The 21,853-nt window shown below is 52.5% G+C and overlaps 1 protein-coding gene across 1 annotated transcript; it reads right to left on the reverse strand.

Moving 5' to 3' along the window:
* Positions 1 to 116: 116 nt before the first annotated feature.
* CXCR5 (C-X-C motif chemokine receptor 5) lies at positions 117 to 11,359 on the reverse strand. The gene is made up of 2 exons (XM_032639497.1): positions 11,229 to 11,359; positions 117 to 2,473 (listed from the first exon to the last, which is right to left on the reverse strand). The coding sequence occupies exons 1-2, from the start codon at positions 11,283 to 11,285 to the stop codon at positions 1,406 to 1,408; spliced, it is 1,125 nt and encodes a 374-aa protein (XP_032495388.1). The 5' UTR covers positions 11,286 to 11,359; the 3' UTR covers positions 117 to 1,405.
* Between the last annotated feature and the right edge of the window lie 10,494 nt (positions 11,360 to 21,853).

The following is a 21,853-nucleotide window of genomic DNA, read 5'->3' on the forward strand; positions in this document are numbered from 1 at the left end:
CCAGCTTACTATTGGATGCTGGGAGGAAAAAGGGGCCCCGGGGGTTCCCTGGTGTTCCACGGTGAAGACCTAGTCCCCTGGGTCACAGCTCTGATCTCCCCTGTGGCGGCCTCTTAGGGACCGGGGCTGACTGGCTTGAGTGGGCCTGGGCAACCGATGTGCGCCCTCAGCAGCTACAGGGGTCCCTGATGTCCCATTCTAGGCAGACCAGAGGCTGGGGAGGAGGCAGGGAGAGACCTCCCCGGGCAGGGGGCAGGCAGGCGCGGAGCAGCTTCCTCTGGTTCCATCTGAGTAGTATCCTCTCGGGGCAGGGCCCAGCTTCCTGGAGCCTGGGGACTTCCCTGCCTAGGCCTGCTTGTCACAGTGCCCAGCCCAAGGGGATGCCTCGCGGCTCTTGCTGAGGCCCAGAGAGATGGCCTGGCCTGCAGGCAGGGGGCTGGATGAGATGACCCCCAGGGACCCCTTAGGTCTCTTTCCTCGGGAGGTCTCCATCTCTGCTCCGTGGTCAGATTCTCTCTGTGGCTCCAGGAGTTTCCCCTGGCTGTGTAGTTTGCGGGGAGAGGGACAGGGAAGAACGCAGGGAAGACATCTGGCTTTGGTTAATACTTGTTCATCCCTGGAGCTGGGGAAGGAGAATCTTTCCTTTCCTTGGTTGGGCTCCTCTCTGCTGACCTTAGTCCTTCTCTAGGATGCTGGCTGGTCTCTGAGGGCACCTGGAGTCTGCCTCAGGCTGCAGACCTCCCAGGGCCCAGTGACATGGGGCTGGCCTGGCACCATTTTGGTCAGAGCCAGGGGCAGCCACCTGGACCGGGTCATCCTGAACTTCCTGCTTGGTCAAGATGCTGCAGGCCTGGTGACCTGAAAGAATGTCTGTGCTTAGTAGGCACTGAGACATGTTAAGGCTCCGCTCTGTTGCTAGCTGGCCTTTCCTCAGCCTTAACGTCCATCCATGCCCTGGTGCTCAGCTGCTTGTTACTTTTGGCAGGTGAGTTGGGAGGAGAGGTGGGTGGTTGTGGAGGTCAGTGGTCCATAAGATGATGGAGTATGTTCTGGAAGGGGAATGACTTTCCCTATCGACAGGGGCAGAAGGAAAATTTCTTTCTTGAGCTTTGGATGGTTAGGATGAGAGAAGGTAAGTGTGGACCTCTCAGCCCAAAGTGACGCAGACGAGCACAGGTATCCTTTGCTTTGCCCTTGGGCTGCTTTCCCCTCCCTGGACCCCAGCCTAGACCCGGGGCTGGGAGAAGAGCTGGCGGGGTTGTCCTGGAAAGAGGGGTTGTTTCCTCCAGCTGCCCCATATGAGGACACTGGCCAAGGCGAGCTCTTAGGATCCCAGATCTTGTTGGAAGGAGTTCGAGCATCTCTGCCTGCCCCAAGGAAAGCAGAAACAAGGGGGGGCTGGGACCTAGAAGGTGGTGAGGGAGGTGGCATTCTCTGACTCCGAGAGGCTACTCTTGTGCCAACTAGGGAGGAACTGGCAAAGAGAGGCGGGGCCGGCACAGCCCAGCTTGGTCAGAAGCCGCGACAGGTCACTGCGGAACTTCACGCCGGCAAACGTGTAGAGCATGGGATTGAGGCAGCAGTGGGCCAGGCCCAGGAACTCACTCATGGTGATGGCCACGGAGAGATAGCCATTGAACTCACAGCTACTGCCCAGGGCCTTCAGCCTCGTCAGGGTGTCCAGGAAGATAACAACGTGGTAGGGTGACCAGCAGAGAAAGAAGACACTTGTCACAAGGATGGCCACCCTGACCGCCTTCTGCCGCTGAGGACGCCGCTGGGCCTGGCACAGCCTGTGCACCACCCCGACATAGCACCAGGTCATCACCAGCATCGGCAGCAGGAATCCTCCGATGTGATAGAGGAAGCGGGAGGTGAACCAGGCATTGGTTTCGGCCTGGTTCTCCTGGGGGAAGGTGCAGTGTGGTAGAGAGTCGTTGTAATGGGGTTGACTGACCTTGGCGAAGAGGATCTCTGGCAAGGCAAAGAAGACGCCCGCCAGCCAGATGGTTGCACAGGTGATGTGGATGGAGAGGAGGCGACGGTGGCGGTAGGTGTGGACGGCGTGGACGATGGCCAGGTAGCGGTCCACGGCGATGCAGGCCAGGAGCAGGCTGCTGCAGTAGAAGTTGACCTTGTGCAGAGAAATCACGGTTTTGCAGAGGAAGCTGCCCAGGACCCAGCCCACGGAGCCCTCGGCCACAGCGAAGGGCAGGATGAAGACCAGCAGGAGGTCGGCCACCGCCAGGTGGAACAGGAAGGTCTCGGTTGAGCTGCGCGTTTGCCGGTGCCGCTCCAGGATGACCAACACCAGGATGTTGCCCATCATACCCAGGAGGAAGATGAGGCCATAGGCCACGGGCACGAACACGGCCTTGAAGGAGGTCAGCAGGGGCCCCTCAGCTGTGGAGCAGAGGTGATTTTCCATTGTGTGGGTCTCCGTACTGTCATTGTAGCTGCCTAATTCCTTGTACTGCAAGGGCAAGGAGACAGGAGGGTGGGAACTGAGAACCAGTCTTTCCTCTCAGAGAGGGACCCAGACCCCCTGGTAGAGTAATCCTATCCCCCCAGGCTAACTGCTTTTGTCCCTGCACTCCCAGTCTGCCCACGGACCAAATCCCAGTTTCCCTTCGTGTTCCTCAAACAAATCACGTTGTCTTTTCCAACTTCAGTTTTGGTCTGTAAACATCCCTCACTGGGTAGTGACAAAGATGAAAGGAGATATGTGGTGTGGATGTGCTTCATAAACTCTGAAGGGCTGGGCACCTGTAAGTCGTTTCTCATTTGCGAGGCCTCAGGTGTGGAAGGATGCAGCTTCAGGGGCTGGAATCAGGGCTTCCATTTGGGGGAATGGATCTGGTTAGGACAAAGAGCCATCTCTTCCGATTCTGAACAGAACAGAGGGCACTCAGACCTAGGATCCTGCTGAAGGGGTGGATGCTGGTATGGCCTGCTGGCTTGCTCTCAGTTTGTCCCCTCGTTCCTTCAGTATATCTGAAATTGTAGTAAGAGCCTCTTTTTTGTTTAATCGGCACAGCAAGCCCAAGGCCTGTGATATTCCGGTTTCACCCACGTCTCGCCAGAGATCAGGTCTGCTTGAATCCACGCTGATGTAACTCCCACCACGACACAGCACTGCCTGGCTGCCCTGCCTGCTACTCCCTGTCACCAGCAAACGCCTCACTCTGCTCCCTTCTCCGCGAGGGGAGGGGGAGGGGGGAGGGAGGAGGCTTCCAAGTGAAGGGGATGTGCCCACTCTGTCTCCGGAAGCTCACTCCTCCCTTGCCTCCCCCTCCCCCCCCCAGCCCTCCCCACCCCAGCACTCAGGTTGTTTACCCAGCTAACCGCAAAGGAAGGCAGGGTGCCTGTTTTCATACCTTTCACTCACAGCTGCCCCCCTGCACCTGCTCCTCACCTCCCAGCTCTGTTCTTCCCACCCCCTCCCCTAACCATACACCTCTCCACAGCGTTTCAAAACCATTTATAACCAGCTTATGTGGCTTCAAAAAGGCACTTCTGTAAACGATGAGCCCCAGGGAGAGAGAGGATGGGAGAGGGTACCGGGCACCCAGGCTCAGGGTGGTCCCACCCTGCCCTCCTTCCTGGAGAGCGAGGGTCCCACACAAGCAGGGGGTGGTTGTACTGTTACCCAGGGCCCCAGCTGTGGGTCATACACTTGTTCTCCATGGTGGGAAGACCCATTCCCCAACCTGGGCCTTTCCTTCCGGTTCCTGAGAGAAGCGGGTGGGAGGATACATTAGTGCAGTGGCAGAGTCATAGGCTGGCCCGACCCCAGCATCCCTCTGCCATAGCCCAAGTCTAGCCCTTCTTCACCCTAATGCTCAGGACTACTGTCTCCCCATGGGTCCCATTCTCACCGACTTCTCCACTCTTATCCATCTCCTGCACAGAGGACAGGATGAGTTTTTCAACCCACGAATACCATCACATCAGTGTCCTGCTTAAAATCTTTTGCCGGTTCCCTGTTACCTCTAAGCAGTGGTTTTCTTTTCTTTTTGTCTTTATCTTTTTTTTTTTCAATTTCATAGAATTAAAAAAAAATTATCGCAGTAGAGTTGATTTAAAATGTTGTGTTAGTCATATTTAAAAGCAAAGCCAGTTATAAGGAAAAGTCATGTTTGGGATCAAGTTCATCAATAGAAGATTTGAGGAAGCCAACCTCAGGGCATTCACACAGCAGAATACAACGCAGCGCTCAAAAAGAAGTGAGGTTTACCTGCGCGTTCTCTTAGGAAGAGATGTTTCCCATACATTACTAAATTTCAGAACTGATTGTGAGGCCTCCCATACAGCATAAGTCCATGGACTTTCTTTGCAGGTTTTACTGGGGTTGGGGGGCGGCGGTGGGAAGGGAGGGAGCCTCTGGTCCTCCCGTCTTTAAACCAGACACCCTTGTCTCATGTGGTGTTTCACACGTAGGCTTTTGTTTATGAAAATGGTTCTGCTTTCACTGGAAGACCATGGACTTGCAGGGTGAGGTGTAAACTCCTCTACTGGGCCTTTACATGTTTGCAAACTGTATATTCCCCTGACCTTTCAAACCTTCTCTTCCACTTTATCGCTTTATCTCTCTCCTTCAGGTTCATCATCCTCCTGGCTGCCTGCCCCCGTCACGCTGACACAATCCTGTCTCTAAAACTCTTCCTTTCGCCCAGCAGTCCTTTCTTCCCAAGTCTGCCTATTGCTGTGCTTCCTTCAAGGCCCCACTCAATCCCACCTTCCTATGTCCTTCCTAACTCTTCTGCTTGGAATTACATTCTCTCTTCTTCCATCACGTGTGCCTTTATTACCTCACTCAGGGTTGGGATGTCGGTGGCCTCATTGGATGGTGAGCTCCCGGGGGCAGGTCTCCTGTGTCTCCCTTACAAGGCCATGTGTTTTACACATGCCAGACACGATGCAGATGTGTGCTGCACCACTTGGAGAGCAGTTTCCCAGATAAGGCCAGGGGACCTCGTATTCTGGGACTCTGGGGAAGTTCCTCCCTGCGCCTCAGCAGACTCAGACACTCCTTCCCACCCTTCTTCAGTTTTTGCCTCTTCCCAATGCTCTTGACAGCCTAGAGCCTATCTTGGGTTCTCTAACCATATTGGGAGTTATTTCCAACATCGTCATTGAATACAACCATTTGATTCATCCTGGAATTCAGCAGGAGTTAAACGGGAAGGCAGTGAGATGAGCTGTTTTCACGCAGAGCAAAGCAATTGAGACAGAAGGAGAAGAGATGCAGGGTTTGGTGCAGTCAGCGGGGCTGGACTCCATGTACCTTGTGGTGGGAGCCTGGCCCTCCCACTGCCCAGCGGAGGGCTTAGGTGCAGCCAGCCTGTCTGGTCCAGAACCACTCAAGACCTGCCCCCTAAAGCATTCCGGTTGATTGGTTTGCTGCTCATTTAAAGTCAACACAGTGAGACAAGTCCCTAGGAGCCCAGAGCCCCCGTCTCCTGAGAACCAGGCTTAGAGGAGGGTTGCGAGTGGGGGACTGTCTTTCCCTTCTTGCCAAGAGGTCACGGTTCGGCAGAGCGCTCAGGCAGAGAGGAGAAGACAGAGGAAGCTGGTTTGAGGAGTGCTGAGAGATGGCGATGCCTCTCAGCAGGAGGTGTCAAACAGACATCCTGGGGCCTCGGGAGTGGGAGTGGCACGTGTTAAAGCCACTTCCCACAGCCAGGGGATCCCGCACACCCGCCCTTCCTCAAATCATGGAGATAGGTAATGGAGCAAGGTCAGCTCTGGCCCAGCGGGAAGTTAGGGATCAGGAATCCTGAATGCTGTGGGGAGTGGGCGCGGAAGGGAGCCCCCCAAGACTCACACCCAGAGGGAGCTCAGGGTGGGCCATCTGGCCGAGCGCTCACTCATCCTTTGCTAGGAGAAGCTGCAGGAAGCCACGGTCACTCTGACGGCAGCGTGACCCTGTATAGACTCAGACATGTGACTGCTGGGGCCACAACAGCATGTGGCATAAGCAGGTACCCAGTGGACAGTAGCCTGACAGAGGCCAGGGACCCAGGCCTCAAAGAAGGCAAGAAAACACGATGACTGGGATGAAGCTATGCAGAGGGCAGGAGTGGGGACTAGAACATTCTGTGTCCTGGTATTGAGGTGCCAGGAGAAGGGACGATGGGGGGAGAGATCAAAGTGCTTGGAATTACAAATATTTCTCTTCCTACCCCCACTCCACCCCTCTGCCCCTCCCTTCTTTCCTTCCTCAGGAGCCTCTGTAGGACCCAGGCCCCTCCCTGGATAATTAAGTCCTCCAAGCCCCATCTGACTTCAAATAATGAGGCTGTCTCACTGCCCTGCAGTGGCCGGTGTGAAGCTCAGCAAACGTTTGCTGATGGGGGTCTGTGTCAGCAGGTGGGCAGCGGGTGTCTAGGACCTTCCTCAGGGGTCTGTCCTGGATCCTCTCCTCTTTTTCACTCTCTACCCTGTCTTGGGTGATACGGCTGGGGGAGGCTTTCAGACAGTGCAGAGTTCTCTACAACCTGGAACTACAGGCCCAAACTGACCAGATGGAACTGGTAAAGAAAAATGTAGAGACCTAGATGGGGTTTAAAACTTCAACTCTTCAGGGACAGGTTGGAGAAGACCTGACTTAACAACTGTTTGTGAGAAAAAGACCTGAGAGCTTGTTGACTGCAAGCTTCAAATGAGTCAACAGGGTGGCGTGGCTGCCAGCAGGGCTTTGTTGCCTCATCTAGGTGAACAGAAACCTGTAGGTGGGCACCTGCCACCAACCCAGTTTGTTTGGGCTGGACAAGGGTGACCAGTTCTTAAGGGGTCTGGAAATCCTCACCCTGGGGGGAAGTTTCCGGGTCCCGGGCTGTGGTGTCCAGGAAAGAGAAGACTTGAGTCCAGGAGAGCTGGCTCCTTCAAGGACTGGAAAGAGCTCCCATGGCGAGAAGGCAGGATGGGCTTATTGTGTGAGGTCCTAGCAGGTAGAGCAGGAGAAATGGGCAGAGGTTGGGATTGGGGGTGTTTCAGTCAAAGGACAAAGAACCTTCTAACAGGCAGAACTGTCGAACCATGGGTTGGGGCCCTTGGGAGGAAGAGGAATGTTTGAGACCAAGTGTGTGTGGGAAGGGATTCCTGCTCTGGAAAGGAAGCTGGGCCCTGCCCTCAGATGCCCCTTGCTCACAGCTCCCAGGTGCTCCGAGTCTCTGGCTGTCATGCCCTGCCCTGCGCTGTTCTGGTTCTCAGTGTCACCTTCATCTAGCTCAGCACCTGGGCGGGAGCCGTTGCTTCTCCAGCCTGTCTGTCCTGCACTGAGTGAATGGCCCAGCCTGACTTGCTTCTCAGCCCCCAGGAGGGAGGCAGGGCTGCTGAGTGCTTGGCTCATCCAGGCCCAACTCCGGGGCTCCAGGGGCCTGAGTCATACTAGCTGCAAGAGGCGTCTACACACAGATGCGGTTCATCACTCCGGCTATAGGGGACACACACAGGCTCCGTCTCCTTTTATGTCTCTGGCTGGATATTCCCAACCCAGAGTCAGGAGTCGTGAGTAGGACCAGCCAGGGCATCTCTCATTCCAGCTTTCTGTGGCTTGAGGGGTGCGGGGATCTGGAAGAAGGAGGCTGGGCTGAGGGGCGAGGGCGGAGGACTTTGTCCCTTCCCCACGCTTCCTTTAGAGGGCCCACACCCCCTAAAGACCATCTGAGACTCTGGCTGGCCAGATTTGTCACATCTCCCCCGTCTCCCCGCCCCCACCCCTCAGGAGCGAGCCCGCCAGGCTCCTCTTCCATCTCCAACCCAAGGGTTTTGGCCATTAGGAACATGGCACTACTCTGGGTGTGGTTCTGGAGGGAGACTTTAAGCTACCCCTACCTCTGCACTGAGTCTTTAGGTTTCAAGGGGTCCCCCTTGGCATCCCAGATCAATTTGCACTTTGGGGACAGAGCCACACAGTCCGAAGGACAGGTAGACAGGTCTCTTAGATGTGTATGGCAACCTCTTGAAGCCATCTCCCGGGTCAGTACTGATTTGAAATATTTTGTCCCATCGTTCCTGAAAGACCTTGTGTCCTGATTCTCAGTCCTAAATTCACGGTCACTTTTTCTGCCATTGTGCCAGAGGAGTGGTTCAGCCACAGTCTGTGTCCTCACTGAAGGCAAGAATTCCTGATGGAGACTGTGGTCTCTGTGCCTGAGCCCAGACTTGCCCCAACACTGACCCCTCCCCAGGCTAGCCCTGGGTCTCTCCCTCATCTCTGACCCTTCCAATCCCCCCCAGTTGGGGCTTCTTCCACTGGGGTTCCTCTGGGACTTTTGACCTGGTTTGGGAGGGGGTGAGCCTCCCTTCCCCCAAGGTAAACCCCAGAAACAGCCTGAGCTGGTTTTGGTTCCTCTTCTTCACACCTCCTTGATGAAATGGGACAGTGCATATGAATGGCCTTCCCGTCCTGTGATGCGCTGATCACGCTGAAGTCATAGTCGGTGGGGGGTCATCCCTGGGGAGGGGTCAGGGGAAGCCAGGCCCTGGGGCTGGACCACCTTCACCCTGCTCTATAGCAGCTTCTCCTCCTGGCTGGTGTGCAGGGTGGGGCTGGAGGTGCAGTTTATGACCGACCCCTGTAGGTACCCCAGGTCCTAGGTCTGTCAAGAGGAGGCGGCATGCTTTCAGATCCAGGTTCCTATGGACAGAGGCTTTTCTAGGTCTGCCTTCCCAGCAGGATGGGTCCCTGGCATGCCCACCCCAGGGACCTGGCTCCTAGTTTCTGGTACTTAGCCATCTAGAGTTTTTCTGTTTGGATCCTCCGTTCATGGGAATTAGCAACCCATCTCAAGAAAAGGGACATTTTAAACAGTTGATCTTAGAATGCAAGAGGAGGGAGGGAAGATAGGATGCCCAACACTTGGTTTATGGCCAAGAGCCCCCAGTTCTTAACCCAGCATTGGAGTCTAGAACCCAGTGTTCTAGGACACTGAACTGATACTTGCTTTGGACCAGGAGAGGGAGAGGAATAGGAAGCAAAATAGTAGAACTGAGACTAACTCCAGAGAGAAATGGGGAGTTGAGACACTTAGCGGAGCAGCACAAATCAGTACATACTCATTGCGAAGCTACTGCATACAAGACTCTTCTGCCGCCCCGCCACGCCAGGGCCCCTGTGCTGGGAGATACCGTCAGGGAGACTGTCAAAACTGCTCGAGGTCCTGCTGTGAGTGGCGGGGGGTGGGTGGTGGAGAGAGAGGGTCTGGACTTCTGAGGGGGCAACAGCCCTGGAGAGAGAGTGTATGGGAGGTGAGTGCAGGCGGGATGAGGTGCCGGGGGCTGGCTTGAAGAAAGGTCCAGGGCCCGGATGGTCCTAGGACTCCTGGCTCCTGGCCCGACCCTGTTGGAGGGGGTTCAGGCCTGCAGGGATGCCTGGGCTGAGACCACTCATTTGAGGTGTGACATGAAGTGAGTCACCGCTCTCTCTCCCCGGGCTGCAGGTTTTCTTTGGTATGTGGGACATGCCCGGCTGTCCCCCTGCCGCCACCTGTCTCTAGTAGGTCACGCAGTGGAGTGAGGCGTGCAGTTAGGGGAACTCTTGAGGTTTCTCAGAAGCCAGAACTGGCCGGGTCTCGAGTTGGTTACTGTGATATCCAACTGGGTCAGGGCTCGTGGTCAGCTTGAAGCTTCGGGTAGAGGAAGATGCCTGGTAACCTAGTCAGGTGAGGCCAGGGGCCAGGGCTGGGGGCCAGGGTGGGAGCACATTGCCTCGTCAGGGTTGTGGGGTTTTAGTCTGATTGGACTCAGGGCCAGCTTTACGGGTGTGAGTCCCGTACAGTCACGCAGGGCCCAGCACTTAGAAGAGCCCTGTGCTTGGTTTAGTGCTCTGCTGTCTCTATCTTGAAATTCTTAACAGAGGCCCTGCACGTTCATTTTGCATTGGGTCCCACAAATTAAGTAGCAGGTCTGATTAGACTGATGGTTGCGGCTCTGCTTTTATCGGAGGGTTGGATCTGAGAAGACAGACTTTGGGTACTTATCCCTTCCCCCACCTCCCCATGCTCTGCTTACGCTTCCAAGTCTTGGGATCTGGGCAAGTGAGAGGCAGACTTTTCCGAGCAAGTCTGGGAACACAGCTGGTGGAGTTACAGTATAGACTCCAGCCAGGGGAGCTAGAGGGAGTCGGAGACCATCTCAGGGTGAGTTTAGGGCCAGGAGAGCTGGCAGGTATAGGAGAAAAGGTTTGGACCTTTAGAAAAGGATCCAGCCCAGAATTTAGCTCAGAGAGACGTTCTTTTCCCAGCAGTGCCCTTGGCCATGGGGGAAAGGGAGTGAAGACTACAAGGAAGTTTCCCTAAGATGCTTACAAGCAGCCCTCTGCTGCCCTCACACAGGAGCCTTGGGTCTCTGGTTGAGCTGCTCCTTACATACACCTTCTGGGGACCCAGTAACAGCCAAGCCAACTGGGTTACTCTGCTTCACGGGACAGTCTTGGGTGGGTGGCAGACAGTGACGCTGGGGACTATTTTCTTAGCCCACCGAAAAATACCTAATCTCTAGAGAGCCCAGTCCTCTGAGGGAGGCCACAATGTGCTCAGAGACGCTTCTAGGATTAACACCAAGTTCTTCCACTAACTTGATACCAGCTTGGCACCCCCTACCTCCTGACCCCAGCCCACTGGGGTCCTCTCCCCTGCTGACCATCTCCTTGGGTTTAGCACGTAATCATTGTCTACGAGCTTCTGGTGAGTAATTTTTTTTTCTTCTTGGCTAGCCCGTAAGCTATTTAAGTGCCAAGAACAGGCTCTCACCTTCTCTATCTAAGAGAGAATGTCGTGCCCCGATGACAGAATCGTAGAGCGAGAGATGAATAAACATACACTGATTGGCCAACTAGCAATGCCAGCCTCCTGATATGAAGAAAACCTCCAAAGTACTTTCCCATCTACCCCGTATTCCAGCCGTACGAGATGAGGAGAGGACCCTCTACTGAAGAATGGAGAGGCAAAGTGACTCGTTCTAGGTCCTAGAGCACGTCAGGGAGGATGCAGGACCTGAACCCATACTTCCAATCCCCTCTAAATAAAGGATGTCTATTTAAGGCAGCAGCTCTATTTTCCATGGAATGAGAAATCAAACCTTAAAAGGCAGGCGCCGATGGGCCTGTCTAGATCCTGCCTATCCGCAGTGGGAGAGGACTGCATGTCTCCCCTCTTCCTTGGGCCCCGGGTGCAGGATATTTAGAATTCCTGGGCGACCGTAAGCCACCTGTCCCTACTCACCAGGTCCTCCAGGTTGTAGTTCATGAGGTCCATGTCCAGGGTTAGGGGGTAGTTCATGGTTGTAGCCGTATGTCACCAGACTGGCCACAGCCTGATGTTGAGAACTTCTCCGCCTGCTGACTATAGAGAGGTGGCAGCCGTCAGCTGCAAATTTAAACAAATGAACTGCGTGCTGTCTCCTGGGGCTGCGTAGGACCCGAGGCCTGTCTCACAACTCATCATTTTTTTTTTTTTTTTTCCACTGGGTCTTTTGTGTTTTTTTGAAGAAAAAGGGAAAATCCCCACAGCATCAGTGCCAGTCAAGCATTTCGGCTTCTTTCCCAGCAATAGTTGTCTCAGTTGGGGCTTGTAACTGGTTTAAAGGCTGCCGCTCGCTTCTCCTCCCTGTATCTCCACCAGCCTCCCAACAGGGAGTTGTGCCTTGTAATGAAAACCACCACATTGGTTGGGGGGCTCTGAGGGAAACTCCACATAGAAGGGGAGCAGGAGGTGAGCTCTTCCAGGCCCTCTCCTCCAAGCCTCCTCCAAACCCTCATCTGTCTCTCCACTAGGGCAACCCAGCCCCCAGTGTGCCCAGGGCTGAAAGTCCCTTGTCCTGGGAAACCCCTCGGTCCGAGGCAGACTGGGATACCCTACTTGCATTATCCTTTTGCCCAGGCAGGGGCAAAACCCCTTCCCTTTCTAGCTCAAGTTCAGAAGAGATAGGTTAGAAGTTTTCAAAGGGAGCAACACTAAAACATTGCTGGAAGACAAAAACAAAATTACCCAAATCACCAAGCACAAAAATATAGTCACAGAAGAGTCATCTTCTGGCTCAGAAATAATGATGTTCTAGCTATAAATGAACTCGGTTGGCACATAAATGGTTAACGTCATAGACTACCCAGCTAGAGTAGATTTTTACATGGGAGGACCCTGAGGCCCAGAGAGGCAGAGTGACGTCCTCAGGACCCACAGCTAGCCAGTGGCAGAGCCAGGACTGAACCCAGGCTTCCTGACTCCATATTCAGTGTCTCCCCTATCCCACCAGGCTGCTACTCTTACAGGCTCAACGGAACCCTTTTCCTTTCCCTCACCTCTGCCCTGTCTGTGGACCCCTACCTTTAAGAAGCTCAATGTAGACACCGATCGACTTCCCCTCCAAGTCTCATCTTCGTGCTTTTCCTTCCAGGAGAGGTCCACAATGATACAAAAACAGCGAGTGCACACACAGAGACGCCCACACGTGATGGGCTCTTTCCCTGCCCCACCTCATCCTCCCCTGCCTGCCAAATGACCATTGGCTGGGATTCTCCCCTTTCTAGTGCCCTCCGTCTCCTTCTCCTCCATGTTCATCTTCCCCTTTTCTCTCCCCCACTTCACCCCAACAGGTACATCTTTCTTGGGTTTCCACAGCTTGAGGAGTTTTCAGCCTGTATTTGTACTGTTGAGGTCTTTCTTTCCTCAATCTCCATTCACTGCCTTCAGCAACAGCTTTCAAGGAGGAAGAATTTCAGGAAAAGGGGCCAGAGGTCCCTTCTGCACTTCCAGTCCGGAAACCTGCAGGAGGAAGCTGCCCCGGTGTTTCTTGTGTAATCCCCATTCTTCCAGCCCCACCCACCCCAACATCCCTGCCCTTCCAATCGACTGATATACTCAATTTAGCTTTTGCTACTCTAAGGACATTGATCAGGAAAGAAGATAGTACGGAGAATCACGTAGGAATTGGAAGGGAATTTGAAAGAGCAACCATTCTTTCCTCATTCCCCCCTTCCCCTACTCCCAGCAAATTCAAGATTCCTGTCACTACGTCCTCATCAGATGGTCACCCAGTATTAGTCAAACATCACCAAGGGTGAGAAATTTGTTTCTTTCAAGAGGTCGTGTTTTAATGCAGTTTGATTTAATCAACCCATTCTTTGACCTCTGGGTGATTTCTGATTAATGGTCTAGATATAATCTGACTAGGACAAAATATAGGAAGAGAAGATTTTCCCTGTTCAAGGTTCCATACTTATATAACTGTAATTAAAGTGGTCTTTCCTGTGGGCTCCCATTCCCCTTGACAACATACTTAACAAATTTCATTTTGATGGTTTGAATCCATCATCTCAGCTTCTAAGGGGAAACTTTTGAAATCCTGATTCAGTCCTCTGTTGCTGTGATACCAACTTAGATAAGCCTGCTATCCTTGGGTCTATCCAAGTCTTGATGGAAAATATTGACAGAACAACGCTAGAAACAGAACCCTACTTCATGCCATTAGAAACCTACTTTTCTCAAAGGTCAGAGAAGACTTCATGGAAGAAGGAGGACATGAGCTGGACATTAAAGGTTTGGATAGAGTGACCTGATATGCCTGGAGGGGAAGGTGCAAGGTAGGGGGCGTGGGAGATGATGAAGACTGCATGAAAAGGTGTGTGGAAAGAATTACTCAAGATGTGATGGGTATGGTGACGGTGTTGTTGTTGATGATGATGATGGGGGGCGTGGGCAGCAGCAAGAAGATGGAGGAGGTTGGAGTGTACACTGGACAAGGTAGGAATTGCTCTCGTGGCCTTCTCCTCTCTTACTCGTCCTGTGGGTGTCCATTCACCTTGATGTGTGGCAGGTCCAGAAGAGGGGTTTGGGAGGAGGCGCAGGACTGCCCCTCGGGTGCAGCAGAGGCTTTGGCTGTGGTTGCAGCTATGACGCTGGGGGCAGCAAGGCATCTGTTGGCTTCTCAGTGGCTGACCTGGGTCTTATGGAGAAGAGAAACCTGCGATGTCACCTGAACTCCTCTCTAGTCCCTTAACTTCCTGGTGCTTCTTGCATCGTGGGCCCATTCAGATGCCCCTTCCTGTCTCTCCAGACGCTGGGACATACTGCAGGTTCCCAGGGCCCACTTGTCCCAGCCACTGACCTTTGATGGTCAACTGGGTTTGCCCTAAATGGGTAAATACCACCCGACTATGAGTTCTAATGTTGCCTTAGAAGGTTCAGAGAGTAACTGCCTCTGGTAGAAAAGATGATCTTAAGGTCTTCAAAGCCATAAAGCCAGACTAGCCCCGCAGAATAGAGAGGGAAATGCCCAGCCTGTGACCCCTTGACTTTAAGGATGAGATGGCAGGGGTTCCACCTGTGTGTGAGGGGGACATTTCCAGAGAAGGCAGCCCACATTTTATTTCAACTTGTTTATATTTCTTCCGTGTGGGATCCCAATCCCCACCCCATGGGCAGCCTACCCGAGGCAGAGCTGTTTGAGAACATCGAAAGCCCGACCACCGGTGGTTCTGACGAGGGTAGATTTATGTCTGCCTTAGGCAAGATGGTGGCTTAGTATCAGCCCAGGTGGATGTTTCTCAGTAATTGTGCTTCACAGTTCACGCGTTAAGTTTCTCTTTATTTCAGATACTAGATACAGTCACTTGTCTTGGAGTTCATTTCCTACATTCCACAGAAAAGTTCAGTTGTTCTGCAGAGTGTTCGGGGTGCAGGGAAAGGGCTGGGGTTTCCCCCCTATTCTCTCACTACCCTGAGATGTTCACTCTCTCTGACCTGGACAGAGATCTTGTTCCCTTCTTCCTCTGGGTCTTCCTCAGCTGTTCAGAACAGCGCTCCACAGGTCCCCACCTAGTGAGTCAGCCCAAGGAAGTGTTGGGTATCTTTCTAGGATAAGAGAATAACAACATTCGTATAGTATTTACCAATCTACAAAGTCGCACACTTTTTATATTTAATTTTTCTTAATCTTTGTACTTAATTTCACATTTAACTCTATTTAATCCTCAAAACTCGTTATGCAGGAGGTATTGGCATCACCCATGGCCAAATTTGCAGGGGGCGGGGCTGGAGGATGAGGAAACAGAGGCTCAGTTGCTCCCTCATGAGTACAGGGAGAGTGATGGCAGAGTCAGGGTCTGAAGCCAAACCCGGGGGTCTCTCTACCAGACCACGTGACCTTCTCTCAGAGATTCAGTTTTGCAAAGGACGGGCACTTACCTGGCTATCTGAGGGGAAAACTCTGCCTAAACCCTTTATGGGCTTTTTATCCGACACTTACTATGTGCCGTGAACCGCTAAGCTCTTCACACACATCACTTCCTATGGTCCTCTGAACAGTCTTTATGTGCTATGTATTTTTATCACGTTATCACACACGTGGAAACTGAGCTTCAGGCAGTAGTGGGAAGTAGCTGTAAGTGTTAACAGGTCTCTCAGTCACCAGTGACCCAAAAGCACAATAAAAATGAACACAGGAAGTGGGGTGGTAAAGGTTCTCAGTGTTGGAGCCAGCACCCACGCATAGCTCCTCTCTCATTAGGTAACAGGTAGGAGTCCTGCGGGGAGGAAATGAGCTGCAGGTGCATCAAGGTTGCCTCAAGGTTCTAGGGGCCGTGAGTGTGTCTGGGAACCTCCGGCCTGTGGCGGGTTGTGTGGTCAGGATTAGAGAGTGAGTGAGGTTCCTGGATCCGGTGCTTGAATGTTGAGTACGGCTGAGCCCCAGCCAGAGGGGTGATGTGAAGATCGAGGGAGGTGGGATTCAGGCTCTGCCCTTGGAGGACTTTGTCCAGCAGAGAAGGCAGAACAGACCCATGTACCCAAGTCTGCACACTCATATACACATGTAACTTGAGAACATTTTCAAAGCAACATGCACGCATGTATTTGAACCCAGTGCGGGCCGAGTCCAGCAGTGTGGAAGACACACAGAGTAGGAAGGATATACCCAGCGTTCCTTTACACATAATCCTGTACGTGAATGTACCGTATAGACAGTGGAAAGTAAGCCAGGTTTTATAGCAAAAGGCCTGGACTGGAGGCCCAGCATTTCTGTTTTTCAACAAGCCTGCTTTTAGACCAGACCTGCCTAGATATTCCGAGACACATCAAACACAGAATGCCGAACAGGGCATCCTTAGGAAAGCGGTTCTCGAATGTTAGGCCTCAGAATCACCTGGAGGGCTTGTTAAACAGATGACTGGGCCCCCCCTCAGGTTTTCTGATTCCCAAGGTCTGGGGTGGGACCTGAGAATCTGAACTCCTAACAAGTGACCAGGTGATGGTGATATTGCTGGCCTTGCAGCCACACTTTGAGAACCACTGCCCTGGGCAACACAGCACTGGTACGCGGAGAGCACTGACCCTGACCCAGCCCAAGCCAGCCAGCAAACTCTCAGCCTCTCCACACAAACCCTGCCACAGCTGAGGCTTCTCTACAGCAACTCACCTCACACAACCGGCACCACAACCCACAGCTGCTTTCCCTCAGAACACCGGCTTCCCTGGGCCCCAAGGTGACCCAGCTGAAATTCAGATCATGGCTTCCATCTCTGGCCCTTCTCTTGTCCATCTCGGCCTCCATGATAATTGGTGAAGCTTAAGTTCTGCTGGCTAACCTTCAGCACACCGTGTAACCCAGTCACTTTGACCGTGGCCCATAGTATGAAATAGGTCTTACATCACAGCCTCGTTGGCGTGTGTACACACACACACACACGTTCCCCACATAATACTTATTCTTTACTTATTCTTAGTATGTGTGACGTACTCATATTTTCTACCCTTCCTTTCTTCCTCCCCTGCTCCCTCTGGGTCTCTGCCTCTGTCTCTGCCTTTGTCCCTGTCTGTCTGTCTCTCTTTCTTTTTTTCTTCAGTGGAAGTCACTCCACCAAATTGCTTTCGTGCATCCACAAGTAAGTCCAATCCCTGGGTATATAAATTACAAATAAAACTTCTCTGAGCCTTAGCTTCCTAATCTGTACACTTGTAAAATGCCTGTACTGCCAATGCTGCTACTGTTTGTCTTGAATAACATCATGTATGTAAAAGTCTTTTTTTCCAAATAGAAATACTCCAATAGGTACAGAGTGCTATTAAACACACACACATACACAAACCCACACCCATACACACCACACTTTTTTTTTTTTTTTTTTTGTGGTACGCGGGCCTCTCACTGTTGCGGCCTCTCCCGTTGCGGAGCACAGGCTCCGGACGCGCAGGCCCAGCGGCCATGGGTCACGGGCCCAGCCGCTCCGCGGCATGTGGGATCCTCCCGGACCGGGGCACGAACCCGCGTCCCCTGCATCGGCAGGCGGACTCTCAACCACTGCGCCACCAGGGAAGCCCCTACACACCACACTTTTAAAAGGGGCTTGGAAAGGAAGGAAGTTCAGACAGGACTCTGAGGGAAGGGAACAGGGAATGACTGAGCCCCAGCAGAGGTCTGCAGGTGGTACAAGCATATCTTGGGGAGAGGATTGTGGGCAGTTTTTCTGGACTGGAGCAGAGGAAGATGTGGGACAAGGACAAGAGGCTGGGAAGGTGGATTCTGAGGGGCACAGAGAGCCTCTCTGGGCATTTGGATCACAGATGGGGCAACTGGGAAACGCGATAGATCCTTTAGCAACAGAACTTCACAATGAAGATAGAATTAAAGGAAGTTTGTTCATTTCAACTTCAAAAAAACACTTATTAATTGCCTACTCCATGCCAGGGTGTAGCAGTGAACAAGACAGACTAGCCTTGCAGATGTCTCTGGTGAGGATGGGCAATGGGTCCTCGTATAACTTAATTATTCCTTAAGCCTCCATTACATTCCAAGCACTGAACCAGATGCTGGGAAAAATAATAAGCAACAATCCTACACATGACTCCCGCCCTATCATAGCTTACACTCTGGAGAGGAGGTAGGCAGTAAACCAATCAACTATTTGCTTAGCAGTAATGATAACTTATAAAAATCTGTAAGTTCTATGAAGAAAAGGAACAGGATTCCCAGAGAGAAAACAATAATGTGAAATCAATCTCCACAAACTAATAACCACAATCATAATACTCCCAGATTAATTTACAGTTTATAAAGTTCTTTCCCATGCTTTGTCTCAGCAGGACCTCATCTCAAGCCTGTGGAAAAAGCCAGCCAGGAGTTCTTCACCTCTTTTTTTTTTTTTTTTTTTTTTGATGTTCTGCTCTTTTCAATCATTTTATTCCTTATCTTTTTCTTTTATAAATTTATTTATTTTACCTATTTATTTTTCTTATTTATCTTTGGCTGCGTTGGGTCTTCGTTGCTGAGCGCAGGCTTTAGCTGCAGCGAGTGGGGGCTACTCTTCGTTGCCGTGCACGGGCTTCTCATTGTGGTGGCTTCTCTTGTTGCGGAGCATGGGCTCTAGGTGCGCAGGCTTCAGTAGTTGCGGCACGCGGGCTCAGTAGTTGTGGCTCGCAGGCTCAGTAGTTGTGGCTCGCAGGCTCAGTAGTTGTGGCACAGGGGCTTAGTTGCTCTGTGGCATGCGGGATCTTCCCGGACCAGGGCTCGAACCCATGTCCCCTGCATTGGCAGGCAGATTCTTAACACTGCGCCACCAGGGAAGCCCCTCTTCACCTCTTTTATTTGTGAGAAAACCAAGGCTCAGCCGATCTCATGAGTTGCATGAGTCTTTCCAGTAGAAAAGGAAGTTCAGTCAGTTCTTCTGACTCCGGACCCAGTGCTCTGCCCTCCAAGGAGGAAGAGATGAACTGGCCCCCAGTGGGGCAGTTAGCCTGCTTGTTCTAGAGCAGATGTAAAGTGGCAAAATGTTCATCTCCAGGTGTAAAGAACAAATTTATGATTACCAAAGGGGGAAGGGTGGATGGGATGAATTGGGAGATTGGGATTGACATATATACACTATTGATACTAAGGAGAACCTACTGTACAGCACAGGGAACTCTACTCAATGCTCTGTGGTGACCTCAATGGGAAGGAAATCTAAAGAAGAGTGGATATATGTATACATACAGCTGATTCACTTTGCTGTACAGCAGAAACTAACACAACATTGTAAAGCGACTATACTCCGATAAAAGTTTTTTAAAAAGTTCATCTCCCCTACGTCCACGGCCTCAGAGCCTCTACGTGAGGCTAGAGAGAAGAACTAAGGTCGGCGAGGGGGTGGGTTAGGGGCCTGGCCTTGGGTGAGTCAGAGCGGGGCGGGCAGGACAGAGCAAACTTGAAGGCCAAAGGCAGGAAATGCGAAGCAGGACTGTGAGATGGCATTGTCAAATCATCTGCACCATCTCCATCTCTGTCTCCGTCTCCGGCAGTGAAAGTGAGCCGGGCCCAGGGCGGAGGTGAAGGGCCAACGAAACTCACCACCGCGTTCACCTCCGTGACTGGGGACACAGTGAGGCAGGCCCACCTGCCGTATCAGCACCTTGATCACAGAACTCATCAGAGCGAGGTTTCCAAATGACTCGGCCCTGCTGCCCCAGGAAGGAAGCCTTCTGGGCTGCTGCGTGGGGGCCGCTGGTTGTGGGCCAGGCACTTGAAAGAGAGTAAACGATGACACAGCAGTGGAGGACAGGGCTGCTGACACTGTGGTTCCAGCTCTGGAGAGGAGGCCGGGAGAGGCTGAGATAGAGCAGCCACCTGGCCTTACCCACCAAAGGGGGATGCTGGGGAAACCCCATAATGGCTCCCTGTGAGCGAGGAAACAAGCACCAGATTCTGTAACTTGGCAGTTTCGGTCCCTGTAATCTGGCCCAAATGTACCGTTTTTCAGGTAATAACTACTTATAGAATGGCCACTCTATTTCTAAACCTCTGTCCTCCTGCTTCCCCTCAGGTACATCATCCTCCAGCCACCCAGACTCCTATAGTTTCCCCGCTTCCTCTTCCCGCCCCTTCCTGCCTTTACCTTTTGCTTACGGTGTTTCCTGAAATCTCAGCAGCCCTTCCCCCATATCTCCGCTGGACCAAAACTTGAATCTCCTCAAGGCCCATCTCAGTGCCCCTCCTCCACAAAGATTCTCCTAAATCAGAGTAATTTTTTCCTCCCTTGAACTCGATCTAGCGCTTTACCTACATTTCTTACGTTTTATCTGGCATTGTAGTTATTTATGTACTATATACTCTCCTATTAGGCTACGAGAGCCTTTGGTGACCAAGTCCTTGATGATTCATTTCCCGCCTCTCCCCGAGAGCTTTGTACCTAGTAGGTGCTCAGTAATTGTCTTTGACTGACTCACTGAATGAAGGAATGAAGAGGGAATGGGAGAGGGGCCAGTGGAGGAGAGGTAGGAAGTCTGGGTAGGGCCCAGGGGAGGTTGGCTTGCCCTGAGGCTTTCTGTGGGCTGAGCCTGCAGAGCTTAACCTGGGACTGCCAGCCAGGTCAGGAGAAAGAACTCCGGCTTTTGAATCTCAGTCATCAGTAGCCGTATGACCTTGGGAAAGCCTCTGTCTTCTTCCTCATGTGTAAGTGATCTAATACCTATCTCAAAAGCTTATTGTGAGGACAGATATGTGATCAATACAGGAAAACCCCCAATGCCTAGTAGTGTTCGATAAATTTGCTGACCAGTTAGCCAAGTGAGAGGGTTTGTTTTAGCTGCTTGTTTTAGGTGGGGTGGGTGGATGCGGCATTTGCCCTACTCCTCTTTGTAGCAGAGACATCTGCACACTGATCCTGCGAGATTATAACCCAGCACAGTGCCAGGCACACCGCATGGAGTCAGCAGTCCACAGAGGTTTGATGAATGATGGATGAACACTGCATGATAACTGAGTCAATAGCCTCTGGAATCTAAAATCCTCCTGGGGCTTCCCTGGTGGCGCAGTGGTTAAGAATCCACCTGCCAATGCAGGAGACACGGGTTCGAGCCCTGGTCTGGGAATATCCCACATGCCGCGGAGCAGCTAAGCCCGTGTACCACAACTACTGAGCCTGTGCTCTCCAACCTGCAAGCCACAACTACTGAGCCCACGTGCCACAACTACTGAAGCCAGCATGCCTAGAGCCCGTGCTCTGCAACAAGAGAAGCCGCAGCAATGAGAAGCCCGCACACCACAACGAAGAGTAGCCCCTGCTCGATGCAACTAGAGAAAAGCCCGCACGCAGCAACGAAGACCCAATGCAGCCGAAAATAAATAAATAAAATAAAAAAATTTTAAAACTACCTAAATAAATAAAATCCTCCTTCTGGAAACTAAAGGAGCATAAGCTGTGGCTGTTACTGTTGTTCTGCTTCAGGCAGAGGAGTTCTTATCCTCCGGGTGGTGGATCCAGCCCTGTGATCCTCCAGGGCCCCTGGCTAGATGCCGAGGAGAGGCTGTAGAGGCAGAGGTGGGAGAGAGGCTCAGCTTGTGCGCGACGGAAATCACCCTAGCTCGACAGCAGACCCAGAAACGCAACGGCGCTTTTTTGTCCTTGTCAGGCCTGGGGTGGGGAAGAGAAAGCCACAAGGCACTGAGCCTTACAAATCAGCCCAGTGCCCAGATAATGGACCCTGGCCAAGGCTGCATAGCTGTGGAACTCACTGTCCTGGAGATTGGCCCGGGAGGCTGAGCCCTGGTCAGCAGCAAAGAGACGGCTCCTTGAGCTGGGCAGTGGGCAAAGAGGGTGGCTGGGGAGGTGCCTGGGGATAGGGTAGAATGAGCCCAAACTGGCCTTGACAACTTCCATTGCACTCATTTCCTCCTGTGAGATGAGCAGAGTTTGGAACACATCATAGAAGGTTCTCGGACCAGGGGCACAGAAGGCTGATGAGGGGCTCCTTTCCATAATCTGAGGCTAGTGCACCGGGATGTGTCATGTGTGGATGCACCCTGGAGAGAAACCGGCCTCACTGATGTCTAGAGGTTGCTGAGCTGCAGGAATTCGCGGTCAGAGGACCATTGTGGAACC

The sequence above is a fragment of the Phocoena sinus genome, chromosome 8, assembly GCF_008692025.1.
Source record: "Phocoena sinus isolate mPhoSin1 chromosome 8, mPhoSin1.pri, whole genome shotgun sequence".
NCBI lineage: Eukaryota > Metazoa > Chordata > Mammalia > Artiodactyla > Phocoenidae > Phocoena > Phocoena sinus.